The sequence below is a fragment of the Sebastes fasciatus genome, chromosome 2 (assembly GCF_043250625.1).
Source record: "Sebastes fasciatus isolate fSebFas1 chromosome 2, fSebFas1.pri, whole genome shotgun sequence".
Classification (NCBI taxonomy): Eukaryota; Metazoa; Chordata; class Actinopteri; order Perciformes; family Sebastidae; genus Sebastes; species Sebastes fasciatus.
In genome coordinates, this window is record NC_133796.1 from 10,541,571 (window position 1) to 10,558,689 (window position 17,119).

Below are 17,119 nucleotides of genomic sequence, written 5' to 3' on the forward strand. Positions count from 1 at the left end.
TTTTAGTAGACAGGGATTAGACAAGCCAAGTATTTGATGTATGGGATGTTTTTGGTTGAAGAGACAGACGGAGCGTCGGTAAAAGAAGTTTTTGTTTTTATCTCCTTCATTCCTGCCAATAGCCTGATCTCAATTTCGTATTTTGACAGAAGTCAGACAGGGAGAGAGAGACGGGGTACTAAATCTCTCTCCTTCCCGCTGGCTGCAGTCGAATAATCCTCTGCTTATAGTGAGCTGCCCTTGAAGCCAATCCAGCATTAGACTGTCTCTGAGTACATCCCATCCCCAGGTAGAGTAGTGTTAATCCCCCTGACAGCAAAGTGCTCTGTCGCAGCTTACCGTTTATTACTATCTAGAGAACCGGGCTGGGTCTAACTCCTGGGTTACAACACAGATATACTATAGGTGAACCCTGAGAGGCCAGTACTGAATGTAAAGCTGTTTGAGTGCAGTAGAGGTTAGTAAAGGGGGCAGGTTAGGTCAGGGGTTGAGTTTGGGCGTATATGCTGAGGTACAACTTTGAATAAAATATGTCAAAACTGTTCTTCTGGCTACAAAAGCATTTCATCTTTGAAGTATTAGCATAATACTCTAAATGTTTTGAAGTAAAAAACACATAAATAAATCCCACTTACATGGACTGCATGGCTTCCTGGATGAGCTGCATCCAGGTGTTGCGTTCTTCCTTCGAGCTGGCCAAGACCTCCATCATCTCTGGCTTCTCAATGCCCGCCGTGATGAGGAAGAGGCCGCGCTCTTCGTTAGCCACCTCCCGCACTATCAGCTTCTGGAGGGAGATAACCGTGGAGCGCTGGTCCTAGAGGGAGAATAGGGTGTAAGAAAGGAGGGGAGGGATTGATGGAGGAAACAAGGGAGGAGAATGAAGAGAAAAAAAATAGATGACAGTGGGAGGGTCGAGGAGGAGAGGGGGAGGAGGGAAGACAGATGTTGAGGATGGGGAGAGGATGGGAAAGGCAGGAGGAAGCGTGGATTTAAGCAGGAGGGAGTGGAAAGGACGAGGATAATGGGAGGAGGGAGGAAGGGGGAAAGGAAATCAGGGGAATAAAAGCAAAAACAAGTGTAGTGAAGACAGACGGATAGATAGAAGAAAGCAGTTGAGCGTTGAGCAGTTGGGTGATAGAAAGGGAAGATTGAAATAGATGTGGAGTAAAGAGGACAAAATGAGATTCTGGTTAATGTTATCATTCACATAGGAGTCAGCTGATGTCTAGAGCCTCCGCAGTCTTTGCATCATTTAGGCTGCACAAACTGTAAAGCAGAGTTTAGTACGCTAACACCACAAACCGCTGCTTCATTTCTGCTCCATCCAGTAAAACTCTGGAATTGTAACCACATCCCAACGTTTTTACAGCAAACTCGTCTGAGGTTTAAGGATAGGTTCAGATTTGTTAAGTCTGTCTTTATACTGTGACTATGCTGTGGAATAACAGGAACAAAATCAAGATCCCTCGCCCTGTGCAGAAATGCATTTTAAGTTTAAATCAAGTCAAATTAAATGGGTATCTTTAGTGTTTTTTTAACAAAATGCCATCTTTGTTTTACTATCCTTCAACTGCAGCTCTCCAAAGGAAACACTGGTTGTGTCCGAAATCATTCATTCATTCACTACTCCTTTCTCACAATCCAGGGAGTTCTATGTAGAGGACTATATAGTGAGCTCATCAGCAAAATGAAAAAACACTTTCGGACACTACACAGGTCATTTTCTCAGCGCCGTTAATTACGCACAGTTAAAACATGCCAGATTAACGTCTGCTGCTGCTGGTGGACCATCCATAATGAATACTGACATGTATTTTTGAGATAAATACATATTCTAGTCTATTTTGGCTCTGAGTGAATTTAAGTTCCTCCTGGTAAGCAGTGATGCAGCGTATATGTCTGTGGCTTTTTAACGTGAAAGGTACGACTTAACAGCTGTTGTGAATGTGGGGGCAATAAGCGTATTTTCCCAAATGAATAAATACAAAGTATTTTGTAGCCGTTTTTTGTTGTGATGCGCTGCTCTGCTCTCTCTCCTCTAGTCCGTCTGCTATTTTTCCTTCGTCTCAGTACATGTTGGCATATAGAGCTTGGTTAGTGTCCATCGTTGTACTCTACTTTTCACGATGCATTGTGGGATACTTTGAGTTCACTATATAGGGTATAATAACTCTTACTATACATTCAGACAGCACTACAAAAAGGGCGAACTCACTATATAGTGAGTAGTGAGTGATTTCGGACACAGCCACCGTCTTCATACAAAAAAACACTCTGGATGATGCCCACTTGATTGGGCTCACTCTGACTCCTGGAGCCTCATATCAGCCATATTTAGCTTCACATGAATACTTTCCATCGTCTGTCCAGGTGACCTTTGACCTCATTGCTACGGGCTGCTTGTACTGTTGCTGATCCTCAGAGCTGAAGTTTATTTTGCACAAAACTCAACCTGGTTCACACGGCCGTCATCCATTTAGAACCACGTTATTCCTCTTTTCAATGTCAACAGCCTCAACTCAAACATGCCTTAATGATGGATGTGATTCTAATGCCACAGGCCTGCCTCTGTTTTCATTCCCCTGCTGTGTGTATGTGTGCCATGAAGCTGTGAGTCCTGTAAACACGGAAAAACTCTAACCAACTCTAGCCTATATGATTTATCACAGTTGGGTTAGATGCCGAGAGCCAAGCAGCTTTATTAGGTGCAGCTAGCTAGCTAGCCAGAGGCAGGCACCATGGGTGAGCTAAGCAGGCCAGCTAATGCTAACAGCAACAACAGTGGGATAGGAAAATATGACAACAGCATCTCTGGCAGCGCTCATAAGACCTTCATTACTGGCGAGATGGAGGGAAAACAGAGGGAACGACAGAAGGAGGGAGAAAGAGGAGAGAGAGATATGACAGCAGGATCCTACCAGCATGGCGTAGACGTATTTCTGGTCTTTCTCTTGGAGGAAGACGAAGACGTCTGATAGTAGGAGAGCATGGACATCTGGAGAACAGCCAGGAGAAAGGTAGTTGAGGTTAGATATACATACATACATCCTTACATATTGACAGAGAGAGAGAGAGGATTTGCTGGTCAGTTAATGAGCAGTAAAGCAGTCACAGAGTGTCTCCTCACCCTTCAGTCTTCCCTGGCAGCTCTTCAGCTGCAGCACGCCATCGTGGATCAGCCTCCTCCTCAGCAGATCCTCCCTGGCAAAGATCTGACCGCTCTTCATCATCATGATGGACTTGCTGTCCAAGCGGCCGTGAAAGTCCTTCAGACGGCGTCTTTTCTCGTGATCGTTCACCTTGTTGTCGACCGACGCGATCACCTCCTTCACGAGCCGAACGGCGTCTGTCAGGTCCTCGTGGTCGTCCTCGCTTTCTGTGTTCGACATGTGAAAAGACAGGTTAGACAAGTAACAGTGATTTCTATTCCTTAATCCTATACCTGACCTGTAATCAAAGCCCTATAATAAAGGAATAGTGTGGAACATTTCGGGTGATCTATTAGCGGAAATGGAATATAATATTCATAACTGTTTTCATTAGTGTATAATCACCCTGAAACTAAGTATTGTTGTGTTTTCGTTAGCTTTTTCATGGCTCCAAACTAACACACACTTGAACCAGATGGGTAGAGTGGCACAGCTGAGGAGGGTTGTTTGGCATTTAACCATGCCTGCATTTCCACTCACTGAGAAACCTCTTATTGGAAATGCCATTACAGAGTAATGACGGCCTTTTTATGGTTTTATTTGGGCACACAAACCTCTATTAAGTCACCAAAACTTCTTTCATGTGTGTTGAGTTTTGCCTCTTTAATTTTGACATAATCTTTTTTCCTACCTGCTTAATTTGAAATGTACACCAAAATACTATTTAATGCTATTGAGATTGAGCTATTCCAAGATCGCACCTGCGCTTGTGGTCCCCAAAATTTGTAGAATCATCCGTCCTCCTTTAGAAAGGGGACGACATCTCCTTGTGTGCTAGCAGGATTATTGTACCTCAAATATAGGCTATGCACGGTTCTGCCCATTTATCTTACAGGCCTGTTGGAGTCATTTGTATGCAACATTGGCTCCACTGTCTCACTGAACAGTTCCTGCTCATTAGGTTAATTACAGTAGCTATTCTGAATACATCTTTTCTGAATACAAGCGTTCAGAAATTACTTAGGTCCATTCAACATACCTTAATGGGATTTTAGGATGTAGAATGAACACTCATGATTATGCATGATTTTTCCTTTTATTGCTGGTTACATGGTGGGTCTTTTTGTGAATGTATTATGGTAGTCAGAGAGCAAGATGTCAGAATAGATGAAAAGAAAATGGACACTTATTATTAAAACTCCCATCCCTGACCTAGTGTTTCTGTATCTGATCAGCATATCAGAGCCGAGGGGCTCTTGCACTGAATGTCTCACCCGTCAATCAAACGGTGTTACCAGTACTGCTCTGACTTTTTCCTTAAAGCCCCTGAAAGTTTCAAAAGTGACATATTTCTCTATAATATTAAAGATTTATGACTGAAGACGACAGAATAGCTGTTTCCAGCCTTTATGCTAAGCTAAGCTAACCGACTGCTGGCTGTAGCTTCATATTTAGCTGACGAATGAGACGATCAATGCCACTCTCATATCTAACTCTCTGCAAGAAAACAAATAAATGTGTTTTCTAAACATGTAGAACTATTCCTTTAAACTTTTGTCAGTGTGGTTTACATTTCTGCAGGTGGAGGTGCTCTTATCTCAGTCTGTTGAGCAACTATCGCTGCTCATACTAACTATGTGGCTCACCTAGTTATCCTAAATAAACTGAACATTTAAAAGCGTTTATTAACTGGGTAGAGGTTGACTCACTGTTAAAGGGTAACTGCAGTATTTTCAACATGGACCCTAATCCTCTAACTGACTAAAAGGGACAACAATTTCTGAAAGTGGTCCAGTATTGAGGGAGAATGCTGTAGTTGGCTCACTGGCTGCAATATGGTGCTATTGGGGCAAGCTGGCACCGTCATTTTACGTCCACTAAAAGTGCTTGTTTTCTGATTGTTATTATAAGTGTCTGACATTATAGAAAGAGTCTCGCTCAAGGAGAAGTGTCTGGCGAAGTGGCGTGTTGCCGGAAGACAACGGTGGAATAGTAGAATACATCCATGGTGGGAACGCGAGTGGCAGGCGGACAGAGTACAGAAAGCGTAGCTCAGTGTTATCTAAAATATTTTCAATGTCATGGTTGGATATTAAGATGATTTCGACAATGTGGATGAGGTCTTTGAATCTGATGGCTGCCTGCATTTATTTGAGCCAGAGTATACGGATGAAGAGCCCCTACAAATTGAGGAGCAGACGAGGAAGGAGGGGAGCAACAAGCAGAGGAGGGTGAACCAGCTGCTGCAAGGCCATGAAGCCCAGGAGACTGGTGGTGTTCCTGTTGTGTTGTGATCCTACAGTACAGTTTGCCCACAGAGGAAGAAGGCTGTAAAGAGTGGGACCTGTTGCTGCCCAATATTCAGATCTCACAACGAGACTTCTCCTTGAGCGGAACACAATAACAATCACAAACCGGATCAAGCGAAAAGTAAGAAAAACGTTTTACTTCTCTGCAGGAGCCTTTCCATAATGTTGTCAGGCACTTATAATAATCTGAGCCTGTCAGTGGCAAAAACGAGCACTTTTAGAGAACGTAACGTTGCATTGACGCTGCTCACTTGCCCTCTCAGCTCGTTTTCGGTTACAGCGTTATCCCTCAATACTGGACCTATTTTCAAAAATGAGTGACTTTAAGTGACTAAAAATTAACATACTGTAATTTCTTTCAAAAATCAAACGAGAGTAATAACAAGGACGTCAAAGGTCAGCCTCGCATTTGCAACCTTGGAAACTCCATAGTGGGATTACTTTTTAACTTGAATTCATTTAGAGTGGAAGGCCAAGGATTATATCACCAGTGGCCCGTAGGTCTGCACTCAGAGAAAATCCCCAGAGTCAATATGTCTCTGATATCTTGTATACATGTTGTGCACTTGAGTTTTGGACTCACTATGAAGTTTTTTTCCCCAAAGTGGAATATTTTCCCTCCTTTGGTTGTTGTACTTCAGGGCTCCTGAGCACCAACATACTATCTCTACCTGTAGGTGTGCTGTGTTATTTCCACTCAGTATATATCAGTGTTGGCAGGAGAGAGTCCTCTTAAAGCACCTTGGGGATTAAGTCAGAGCTCCCCCATCCCACATACGTAGAACTATAAACAGACTTTGGGGAAGGATTAGAGTGAATGTACACAGTGGGAGGCCAGACGACAAGAGCTGCTTTAAATCAGATATAAATATGGTGTGAAATATTTGAACTCCTCAAAGTACGCTTGATCCATTATCTTAAAAACACCCATCCAACATACGTCTAATTTTTCTCAAAATATATGAAAGCATTTGCGAGAAATTCAACTTTTCAGGAGTTTTCCTAAAACAAGTGACACTTTTGAGGCTGTTGTTTTCCGGGTATACGACTGAAGTAGGCGGAACTGTACGGGAAGAAGTGAAATGTAATCATACTGAAAACAATAAGGGGAAATGATGAGCTGTTATATGAGAGACTTACTGTATATTGTCTATTCTTAGGATCATGCGGAAACTGTATTTGATTTCGCTTTTGTATTTCTTTATACAACTTTGGCTGTATTGTTTAAGATAAAGAAGTAACCCCAAGCAAGTTAAGCCTGGACAATGCTTCAAAATAGGTAGGCCTTTACACTTTTTATGGATTTGACAAACACACATTTCAGCACAGTGCAAAACAATTCATCTAAACAGGTCCTTTAAAACTTTACTTTCTTCCTAAAATGTTTAGAAGGTTTGAACTGCAAATCAACTTAAATATGAAATGATTTGTAAGGCAGCAACATTTTCTTGATAATAATGCAGTAATTGGCCTTATTCTGTCTTGTTTTCTGTCACTTGTTTAAGAGAAATCCTTTAGCTCCACGTATAATTAATGCACCCCACTAGCAGAGAGTTTCAAGTTAAAGAACAAACTCATTTACTGCTTTCAAATCTAAGAAACTTTTGCTTTAGACTGAAGGTTAGAAATAATGTGTTCTGAATAGTGAATGTTTTGTATTGTATATTTTCTGCAGGGTGCTAACAGTGTTACCGACATCTATTTAAAAAACTTGAATGTCACCAGTAGAGACTACAAAGAAAAAACATTTACAGAACAGTATATTTCACCCATCTAGTGACCCAACTACTTTCTGCTTTGTTAGCCAGGTATAACAGTCTGTAGTTGCCAGCGTCATCCCAATTAAAACAAACTTCCTCCTTCCACTCTCCCCATTTAAACATAAAGGTCGACAGGAAGCTCACCTTTAGTGTGCTGCAGCATTCTCTGAATTAGCACCGGGTACTTTGTTATCCTCTGGGTCACCAGCAAGATGCATTCTGGGATGCCAAGCCTCCGCACAATGCTGCTGCTCATCTTTTTCTGGAAAAAACACAAACAACAAGTGCTTTAGTAAAAAGCACTGCCCACACAACAGGTGGCTCTAAACAACACAAGGTTTCAAACTATCAATGTGAAAGTCATTTGCTGCAGAACAATATGGTAATAATACTTGAGAAGGTGTTTGCTGTGATTGTGGATATGAGAGTTAGACAATGATAGAAGACGATGGAAGCACTAACGCCTCTGAAAATAAAATAAAAACATTCTCAAGGGTAGCATGACATTTATACAAATGCTTACGGTGCATGCACTGATTGAAATGAAGAGCAGATGCAAAAGACGAAAAAACAAAAGAAAAGTGAGACAGAACAAGAACATGCTCCTCGGTTAACACAAGTACTGTAGTAGCGCTCTATAGAACAGAGCAGACGGTTAGATTCATCAAAAAACAACTTCTACAAAAATTAACACTGTTGTAGGATAGACAGAGTCTCACTTTGATATAGGCCTTGAAGCGTTTGTCTTTGGTCAGGAGGTCTTTGTAGAAGTTCACAGCTTCGTTGTGGCGGCTGCAGAATCGCCCATAAATCCTCTTCATGCTTTCACCGTTAAATCCTGAGAACTAGAGGAGAATTTAACAGGCATGAATACTCAAACAAATACTGGTACAGCAGAGAAAACTAGAATTATCGCCTTGTGGTTTTATGCCCCCTCCAACCAGTAAAGATGCAGTTTACATCAATGTCTGTCCAAAATCATCACTACATCATTTTTATCCTGTTAGATATGAAATTGTCATAATTAGGATATGAATTCTTGAGTTATGGCCAAACACGTGTTTTGTGAGGTCACAGTGGGACTTTGACAACCGAAATCGAATCAGGTCATCCTTGAATCCAGGTGGACGTTTGTGCCAAATCGAAGAAATTCCCTCCAGGCGTTCCTGAGAATATTGCTCAAGAGAATGGGATCGACATACGTACGTTAAGACGGATGGATGGACAACCTGAAAACATAATGTGTATATAAAAACACATATTGCAATTGCAGTTGTTGGAAAACTGTAAACTAAAATTGTATATTTATGAGGGTGTAGTCTAGAGGGCCTCTGCTCCTCGTTAGATATCGCATTCACAAGAATGGACTGGACGGACGTACAGCATGTACGGACTTATAACCCGAAAACGTAAGACCTCCGGCCACGGCTGTTGCCGGCGCGGAGGCATAAAAAAAAAAGTTAAGCTAGAAACCTAACACTGTATGAAGTAGGGCTCTAATTTCTATTTCTAATTTGAACTCAGTTGTTTAGTTTAAAAACTTCAACAGTGGGAAAATTATTAAGAATGTGTGGGTAGTATTGGGCACTATAACAATACTTAAATAACGTGTAACTTCACATTAGAGTTGTATATATGCATGCAGGACACTAAAACATCGCCGTTACCTGAGGATTAAAATCATTGAAATTATTTTTCCCAGAGCTAATAACGGCTACCTTTTACAGCGCTGCTGAAACTTGGAAACCGAGTCTACAGCTAGGCTATACGTAGGCACAGTGGTGCTTTCAGCTAAATGCTCAAAATGAAAAGTTAACAGGCTTCCTGCTCTACCAACACATGTAGAATTGCCTCAAAAGAGAAGAAAATGAATTCATCATGTGGTTTGACATTATTAGAACCTGCATCCTCATCACAGCAGCCCCTCCCTCCTCTAACCTGGCTGACTAGGATGTCTCCTATCCTGCTGATGGTGAAGCCTCCCTCCGAGCTCCCCCCCTCCAGCTGGCTCTCCCTCTTCCTCTCCAGGAGGCGGAGGAGGTGCTGCGTGTGGAAGTCCAGGAGTTCGTCCAGAACGGGGAAGAGCTTCTCCACCGTCTGCAGCTCCAGCTGCAGCTCCTTCTGCAGGCCTTTGCTGAACACTTCTGACATGATGCGAAGCGTCCGGATGTGATGCATCTCCGTCTGCATCAGCTCTGAAGGACATGCAAGGAAGTGATGCTTAGTCAGAGAAATACATAAGCAGCACTCTGTATACCCTTTCTCAGATCTAGTCATCTACATTATTCTATCTCAGAGGTCAACAAACCGTTTCACAGAAGTCATGGCATGAATTTGTGGGACTGCATACCTTAGAAATATGCTTTTCAGAATAATTTCTATCTAAGTTATTTTCCACAAGTAGATTCTAATCAAAAGTTAGAGGCATCTCAAACAGGATGTATCTGAATGAATATTTAAATTAGGTAAATCTGTCGTCTCAATAGACCATTGAGACTTGTAGATGCAACTGAAACAAACTGAAGTGAAAGTTATTTAGACATGCTAATGCCAGTTTTTCTTTTACACTGTAGACCTCTGGACAAAAAGCATTATCCCAGTTCTTCCTCTACTTTAAGTGACCTAAAACCACATGTAGTCTACTCTTACCCACTGTTTCAAGTCATTTTCGTTATTTTTGATTAAAAAACAGTGGTAGCAGAGACGTAGATGAGACTAAGCTGGAGAAACACAGAACAGCTTCACTATTTAACCTCCTAAATATTTTCATTTATTTTCCATTGATTTCTTTCGGCAAATTCACACCAGAATAGCGGTGAAGTGCGGCCTGCGGCAAGCTGCCAGGCAATGTCTATGAAAAGCTGTAGCAGCCGCTCCCGAGCTCAGCGAGCTGCGGCCGTTTGATTCTGCAGTGAAGTGAGGCCAAACAAAAGTTGGAAAGTTTAACTTTTAGCGGCAAAGTGCGGCCAGAGAGGACCCGCAGCCAATCAGTAAACAGATCCTGTGACATGTTGACCTATGTTACAAAGAATTTCTTCCCGCCTGAAACACAAGAACTTCGCCGCTGCCTGGTGTGAAGTCAGCATTAAGATCCAATTAAAAAGCACGTTTTGGTTAATGAAATGTACCGTAGATGACGTCCTGTCTCTTCACCAGCTCTTTGTCCAGCTGCTGCACGTACTGCTGCTCCGCACATAAACTCCAGGAGTCGGCTTCCAGCTCCTTGGCCTCGGCCTCAAACTCCCCCATCAGCTGGCCGTCCATCATCTCCGTCCCTGCACCAACAACAACACAGCTCGCACTTAAGTTATATTTACTATTACATTGTATGGGTATTACACAGTTTGGGATTATTTTTCAAACAATTCTAACTTTCAGAGAAGAGGCTCCTTTTTTTTTTAAATATGTGTTTATGTTGCTCTAGTTGCTGTTTAAATTAAAGTAAAGTAAAGTTACTTCATAATAAAAGTAATTTAAATCAAGATCTGTGAAAATTTGCTATATCCCATTCATATACTATATATGTACTACATTTTATTTTCCTAAATGATTCACTGACAATGCAATTTTGTGTTCTGATTATTTCATTCTTTCACATAAGAAATAATTGAATTACTGTTACCGTAATATGAACATTATAAGAAAGTGCATTATCATTAATACCAGATATTCACTCAGTTTTCCAATCACAAGCTCAGAGTCTTAGATCCCAGCTGATCGGCAGCTGTATTGTGTAGTCAGATCAATGGTGTGTGTGTGTGTGTGTGTGTGTGTGTGTGTGTGTGTGTGTGTGTGTGTATTATTGACCTTCATCAGTGAGCGACTCCATGGACTCTGTGACCTGGTTGGTTCTGTTGAGTGAGTCAGTAGACTGGGAGAGATAGCGCAGGCCTTTAATGGGCATCTCGTCGAACACCGGACTGAATGGAGAGATGATAATAACAGAAAATATACAATCAGTTACAACCATCCATCCATCCATCCATCTTCAACCGCTTATCCGGGATCGGGTCGCGGGGGCAACAGCTCCAGCAGGGGACCCCAAACTTCCCTTTCCCGGGCCACATTAACCAGCTCTGACTGGGGGATCCCGAGGCGTTCCCAGGCCAGAGTAGAGATATAATCTCTCCACCTAGTCCTGGGTCTTCCCCGTGGTCTCCTCCCAGCTGGTCGTGCCTGGAACACCTCCCAAGGGAGGCGCCCAGGAGGCATCCGTGCTAGATGCCCGAACCACCTCAACTGGCTCCTTTCGACGCAAAGGAGCAAGGACTCTACTCCGAGTCCCTCACGGATGACTGAGCTTCTTACCCTATCTCTAAGGGAGACGCCAGCCACCCTCCTGAGGAAACCCATTTCGGCCGCTTGCACCCGCGACCTCGTTCTTTCGGTCATGACCCAACCCTCATGACCATAGGTGAGAGTAGGAACGAAGATTGAACGGTAGATCGAGAGCTTTGCCTTCCGGCTCAGCTCTCTTTTCGTCACAACGGTGCGGTAAAGCGAATGCAATACCGCCCCTGCTGCTCCGATTCTCCGACCAATCTCACGTTCCATCGTCCCCTCACTCGCGAACAAGACCCCGAGATACTTAAACTCCTTCACTTGGGGTAAGGACTCATTCCCTACCCGGAGTAGGCAAACCACCGGTTTCCTGCTGAGAACCATGGCCTCAGATTTAGAGGTGCTGATTCTCATCCCGACTGCGTCACACTCGGCTGCGAACCGATCCAGTGAGTGCTGGAGGTCGCAGACCGATGATGCCAACAGGACCACATCATCTGCAAAAAGCAGCGATGAGATCCTCAGCACACCGATCTGCAAACCCTCCTCCACCCGACTACGCCTCGATATCCTGTCCATGAATATCACGAACAGGATTGGTGACAAAGCGCAGCCCTGGCGGAGGCCAACCCCCACCGGAAACGAGTCCGATTTATTGCCGAGGATCCGAACACAGCTCTCGCAACCACAACCACAAACACCGATTAAGCTGTTTAAACACACTGTAGATGCAGTGATCAAATAAAGCGCGAACAAATCAAAAAGGGGCAAACCGCAAAATGGCCTCATTACAAAAGGTTAAATAGCAACAGAAACGTTTCATTTCATTTAAATAGAAATTATCGTTGCAAACAAACACATACACATACACACACACACACACACACACACACACACACACACACACACACACACACAGCAGCTCACCCAGCGATGTTGCTTATGGAGAGACTCTTGGAGAGGTTGTTGCCGTGGAAACCCATGAGGCTGGTGTGTCTCCGTGACGGGATCAGGGAGGAATGGTCTTCGGGGGACAAGATGGCAGACCAGGGGCGCTCCCTCGTCCCACCAGCTGGACCAGAGACAGATACATATTATAGTACTCATCACTGTGTACTATATACGAACAAGAAGTCTGGTTCTCATTTTTATTTATAAAGGACTCTTGCAAAAGCTCTACAGTAGTTACCCCTCAGGTAAATACTGAACTTTCACTACGTTGCACCTTAGAAATGAACTGAATTATAGAGGATTTTAAAACTTGAAGGTCTCATTCAACCTGGCGGATTTTAATCTTTTATCTAGCGATGTCCGTGATTGTCTCTGATGCTGTCTGTGCTTGTGTTATGTCTGTCTATGTTCTTCGTACGTTGTGCGCTTTGTTGTGTTTGGTTATGTTTCTTTCTCTCTGCTGTACTCAGGTCTCTCTTGCAAAAGAGATCTTGATCTCAATGAGATTACCTGATTAAATAAATGTTATATGCACACACACAGGAGAGTTAACGGTAGGCTGCAAACCTTCCAACATCCACAGGAGATCCTGAGACTGTCTTTGAGGAACTCCTTTATACTGGCTGTTTGTTTTTTTATTTTGCTCCCCAAATGTTCTCTATTACTTTTTTAGTATGTGTGTTGATACATGTTGATTTAAATTCAGTTCTTCTGTTACCCAAAAGATTTTCATTGAATCATTTTCATTCAATATTAATAAACCAACTTGCTTCGTGGCAAAACACTTGAAATTATCTACTGAGTTTGAGAAAAGTTGTAGAGAAGTCTAATGCTGTGTTCACACTACGAGCGACACAGAAACACACTATAAGTCATTTTCAATGGAAGCCGGTGACACGAAGCTACAAACTAACGGCAGACACTTGTCGCTGTGTGACGGGCGTGACGCGCTGCAAATAAAGTTGAGCTGGCCTCAACTTTTTTCAGCGGTCCAATGACGAGGTGAAGTGTCAATCAATCATACAATATGTTTTTGTTGTTAGCTAGTTCCCAGTGCTATTTGACAACACAACTACGTCAACATGTGCTTGAGCGACACTCTAATAGTGACTCGCCGACAATGCAGCTGGCCACAGTGGCTGTTTTGTTGCTTTTGTCGCTCGTAAGGTGAGCAAAGCTTAAGAGGCTAGAGAATAGGTTTAGTTCTTTAACTGATATAAAACAAAAAAATACTAAATCTGGAGATACTCGTGTTAATGTCCAATAGAGGCAATGTTTCTCTGGGAATTCTGCACAGATAGACTCACTTTGAATCATGGCACAGGAGCTAATAACACCATACTCTTTGTATTGCCCTCTTCTAGAGAGGAACCCTAATATTGACTGACTGATTCCCTTGATCTTACTACAGTCCTAAAACTTGCTGTGAGTGTACAAGAAGTAGAAATTAAGTTCAGAAACTTAAGGTTAGTAAAGCTACCTCCAGTCCAAATGATTGTGAAAACAACTCTTAATGTCAAAACAGCTTCAATGTGCTCTGGGATCAAATCTGCAGATGAAAAAAAGTTTAGTTTCATACTCACATTTGTTCCTCATGGTGACCGTAGGAAAAGAGCTTGAATCTGGTACTGCAAACTGCTGTTTGGGCAACTGGCCAGAGAAAACAAGAGAATAAAAGCATAAAACGAGGAGTTCAAATCAATATTAGCTGCAGGACGGCAGAATACAACAGAACCAGTTATGGAGCTACTCTCAGGGAACTTTACCTTCATCTTCACCTTGGCACAAACAGGCAGGCTGTCCCTGCAGCTCTTGTGGACGGAGGCATTACAGTCTGGAAAGAAAAGCAACAGAGTGCTCAGTTACAACACTTTGAGCGTGGTGGTGGTGGTGGTGGTGGGGGTGTTGAGGGTGTGTGGGAAAGGTGGGGGCTAGAGAAATTCTGACTGGTTTTCAGAGCCGGCCAGGAAACTCCACCAGACCACTAATGAAAGACAGACTGGAGCAGAGCATGTGATGCAATCGAGGGGTAATACTGCTCGTGGACGTAGGAGAAAAAAAGAGAGAGACAGGCTGAAGAATGACACACACACACACACACACACACACACACACACACACACACACACACACACACACACACACACACACACACACACACACACACACACACACACACACACACACACACACACACACACACACACACACACACACACACACACACACACACACACTGAATTGCATGGGAAAATTTCAATTATATAAACATTCCCAAATCACTATTTTGGAACAAAGGTCATCTTTCAAGATTGCTAAAATAAGATCTGCTCTGTAATCTGGTCCCGTTGAGTCAATGACAGACTTTTAATTCCCCTGAAACATACTTTAAATTTCATACTTTAGAATTATTTTGTACGAGTTGACTTTGATAGAGGAACAACCATCTCTAGTTTCCACTAACTTTCATAGAAGCATGTTTCCAATAGACAGAAGTGTTTTAAACAGACATGTTGCACAAGTGAAACCCACTAACAGACCTCGTCATCTATGCAAAATTGCATACAACATTTCCGCTCTTAGGATTACATCAACGCACTTACGCTCTGAGTCAGGGGGAGAAAATAATCCTGTGTACGTCAAAAAGAATAATAGAAAGGCAGCAACACTTCCCAGGTTAGGGAGAAGAGGAAGTGTATAAGAGATTTGGATAAAAGTATCTAGTAGATTATGTAATATCTAATTATGACCCGCGCAGTAAAACCAGCTCAAATTCCTGCAGTGTTTTTCTCCTCTTTAAATGCTTTTATTGGGTATTTTACTGCTTTTTGTGGACGTCTAACTGATTCCAGCTAATCTCAGACAAAGGATCACTGTATGTGTCTGTTGAATGAACACCAGCCAGACATCTGCGAGCGCAAACCTCCCGAAAAAAACACCCTCCGAACCGTCTGTGGCTCGGACAATCCGAACCAGACCGGCCGAACACAAAAAGAGCTGTTTTTCGCCGGTCTGAAGTGTATCTGAGGCAGATTGTGACCGTCGAGAGGGTCGCTGTGATCCATCGCAGAGCTGGTTTCTCCTTTTAAGGCTTTTTTTTTAAGCGTTGCGCCAAAGGCTTGTGCAATAAACTACATCCTCTTTAGGGCTGCTGCTGCTGCTGCTGTTTCAGTGGAAAACAATGCAAAAAAGTGTTTTGTTGTCTGTACTGAAAGTCTGACTGGGTTACATTAGAAGTAGCCCTTTAGAGAGTTTCACTACTTCAAACAAATCAAACAGACTCCGCTGTGCCGACTTTCTTTTTTCGACATTACAACACGCACGTTATACAACATTAATGATGTGAATTATTAACGTTTTCTGATGTTTTTCAAACTTTATTAACGTCAGCAAAAGAGTAAGCAAACCTAAAGTTTTTTGTCCAATCAAATTCTTTAACAATGTATGAGGATATACATCTATAAACTATATGATTCACAAGTACTGACGGAGCCTTTACAGTAAGTTCCCGAAAAGCATGATTCATGCCTGATGATGTATGTGCGCTACCAGCACTTGAAGTGGAAACAAATAAGTGCCAGAACTCCTCTTATTCACGTGTTGGCGTGTGTATCGGCCGGTATCAGCAATCTCTTGCAATTTATTCATTCATTATTTCTTTAAGCATGTTATACGGTGTCAGTCATAATCAGCTGTGGTTATATTGCTATATTATTATACTTGGGTTATGCATCTCCTATAGTAAGCCTATAATACTCCAATAATATTCCAACTGGAACATTATAGAGTTAAGGTGGTCTGTTTGTGTATATTTACCATAGTGTTAATATTTATAGTGCGTTATTTGTAGCCTTATTTGTAGGTATTATTCAGGTTTTAGGAGCAGTGTCCCAGTCACGATTCTCCAACATATTATGCAGCAGGATAAAGAGACACATTCTGAATTTCTACAGTGAATAAAAGATACTAGGAGATATTGGGTATGGTTTTTCTGACTTAAAACTATGCAATTTTACATAATTTTGGGCCATTATTATTACTAGTTAAATGATTATTTTATTATTTACACATGTCATAGCCTTCATCTGAACATTTAATTATTCTGGAAATGTTTCCCTAAAACAGCAGATTCAGAAAACCTTTAAATTAATTAATTATATTTGTTCACAAATAAAAAAAAAGTTATGACGAACAGTTCACTAATTATTTTTATAAAAGGACGTGAACATTGTATTGATAAATTACAGCACCCTCGTTCTTTTCTTCACAACTTATTTTTTCTACTTACAGTTTATTCACTGTTGTGTGTTGCCAGCATGTTCAGGGAGCTTAGCGTGTTTTCAAATTGAAAATTAATTCAAAATATTTTTTTCGATAATGGATCACATCAGTTAATGGGCTTTAATTAGACTTAAAGTAACAGGAGTCCTGATCACACAACACAAATTGGAACAAAAGAAACAAACTCACGTGTGCAGTGGAAAGCCTCCTTGCTGTTGAAAGCCTTATTGCACTGGAAGCACTGGGCGGCCTGGCCCGAGCTGACTGGTGTGAATAGATGACCATTAATCGCCTTCTTGTCCTTCTCCTTGCCCTCCTTGCTCTCCTTTTTATCTCGCTCCTTTTCCTGCACAGGTGGAAGTATCACAATTAAGAACATAACCAT

The 17,119-nt window shown here is 42.2% G+C and overlaps 1 protein-coding gene across 7 annotated transcripts in view; it reads right to left on the reverse strand.

The window, feature by feature from the left end:
* Positions 1-17,119, reverse strand: part of akap13 (A-kinase anchoring protein 13) — a 129,472-nt gene that overhangs the window by 16,718 nt on the left and 95,635 nt on the right. For all 7 annotated transcript variants that reach the window (XM_074661433.1, XM_074661422.1, XM_074661415.1 and 4 more), the window contains 12 exons: positions 16,924-17,080; positions 14,220-14,287; positions 14,037-14,103; positions 12,430-12,574; positions 11,029-11,141; positions 10,350-10,496; positions 9,160-9,416; positions 7,941-8,066; positions 7,366-7,483; positions 3,131-3,379; positions 2,922-2,998; positions 636-817 (listed from right to left, as the gene is read on the reverse strand). In XM_074661433.1, coding sequence (XP_074517534.1) covers positions 636-817; positions 2,922-2,998; positions 3,131-3,379; positions 7,366-7,483; positions 7,941-8,066; positions 9,160-9,416; positions 10,350-10,496; positions 11,029-11,141; positions 12,430-12,574; positions 14,037-14,103; positions 14,220-14,287; positions 16,924-17,080 — 1,706 coding nt within the window. The remainder of the gene's footprint in view (positions 1-635; positions 818-2,921; positions 2,999-3,130; positions 3,380-7,365; positions 7,484-7,940; positions 8,067-9,159; positions 9,417-10,349; positions 10,497-11,028; positions 11,142-12,429; positions 12,575-14,036; positions 14,104-14,219; positions 14,288-16,923; positions 17,081-17,119) is intronic.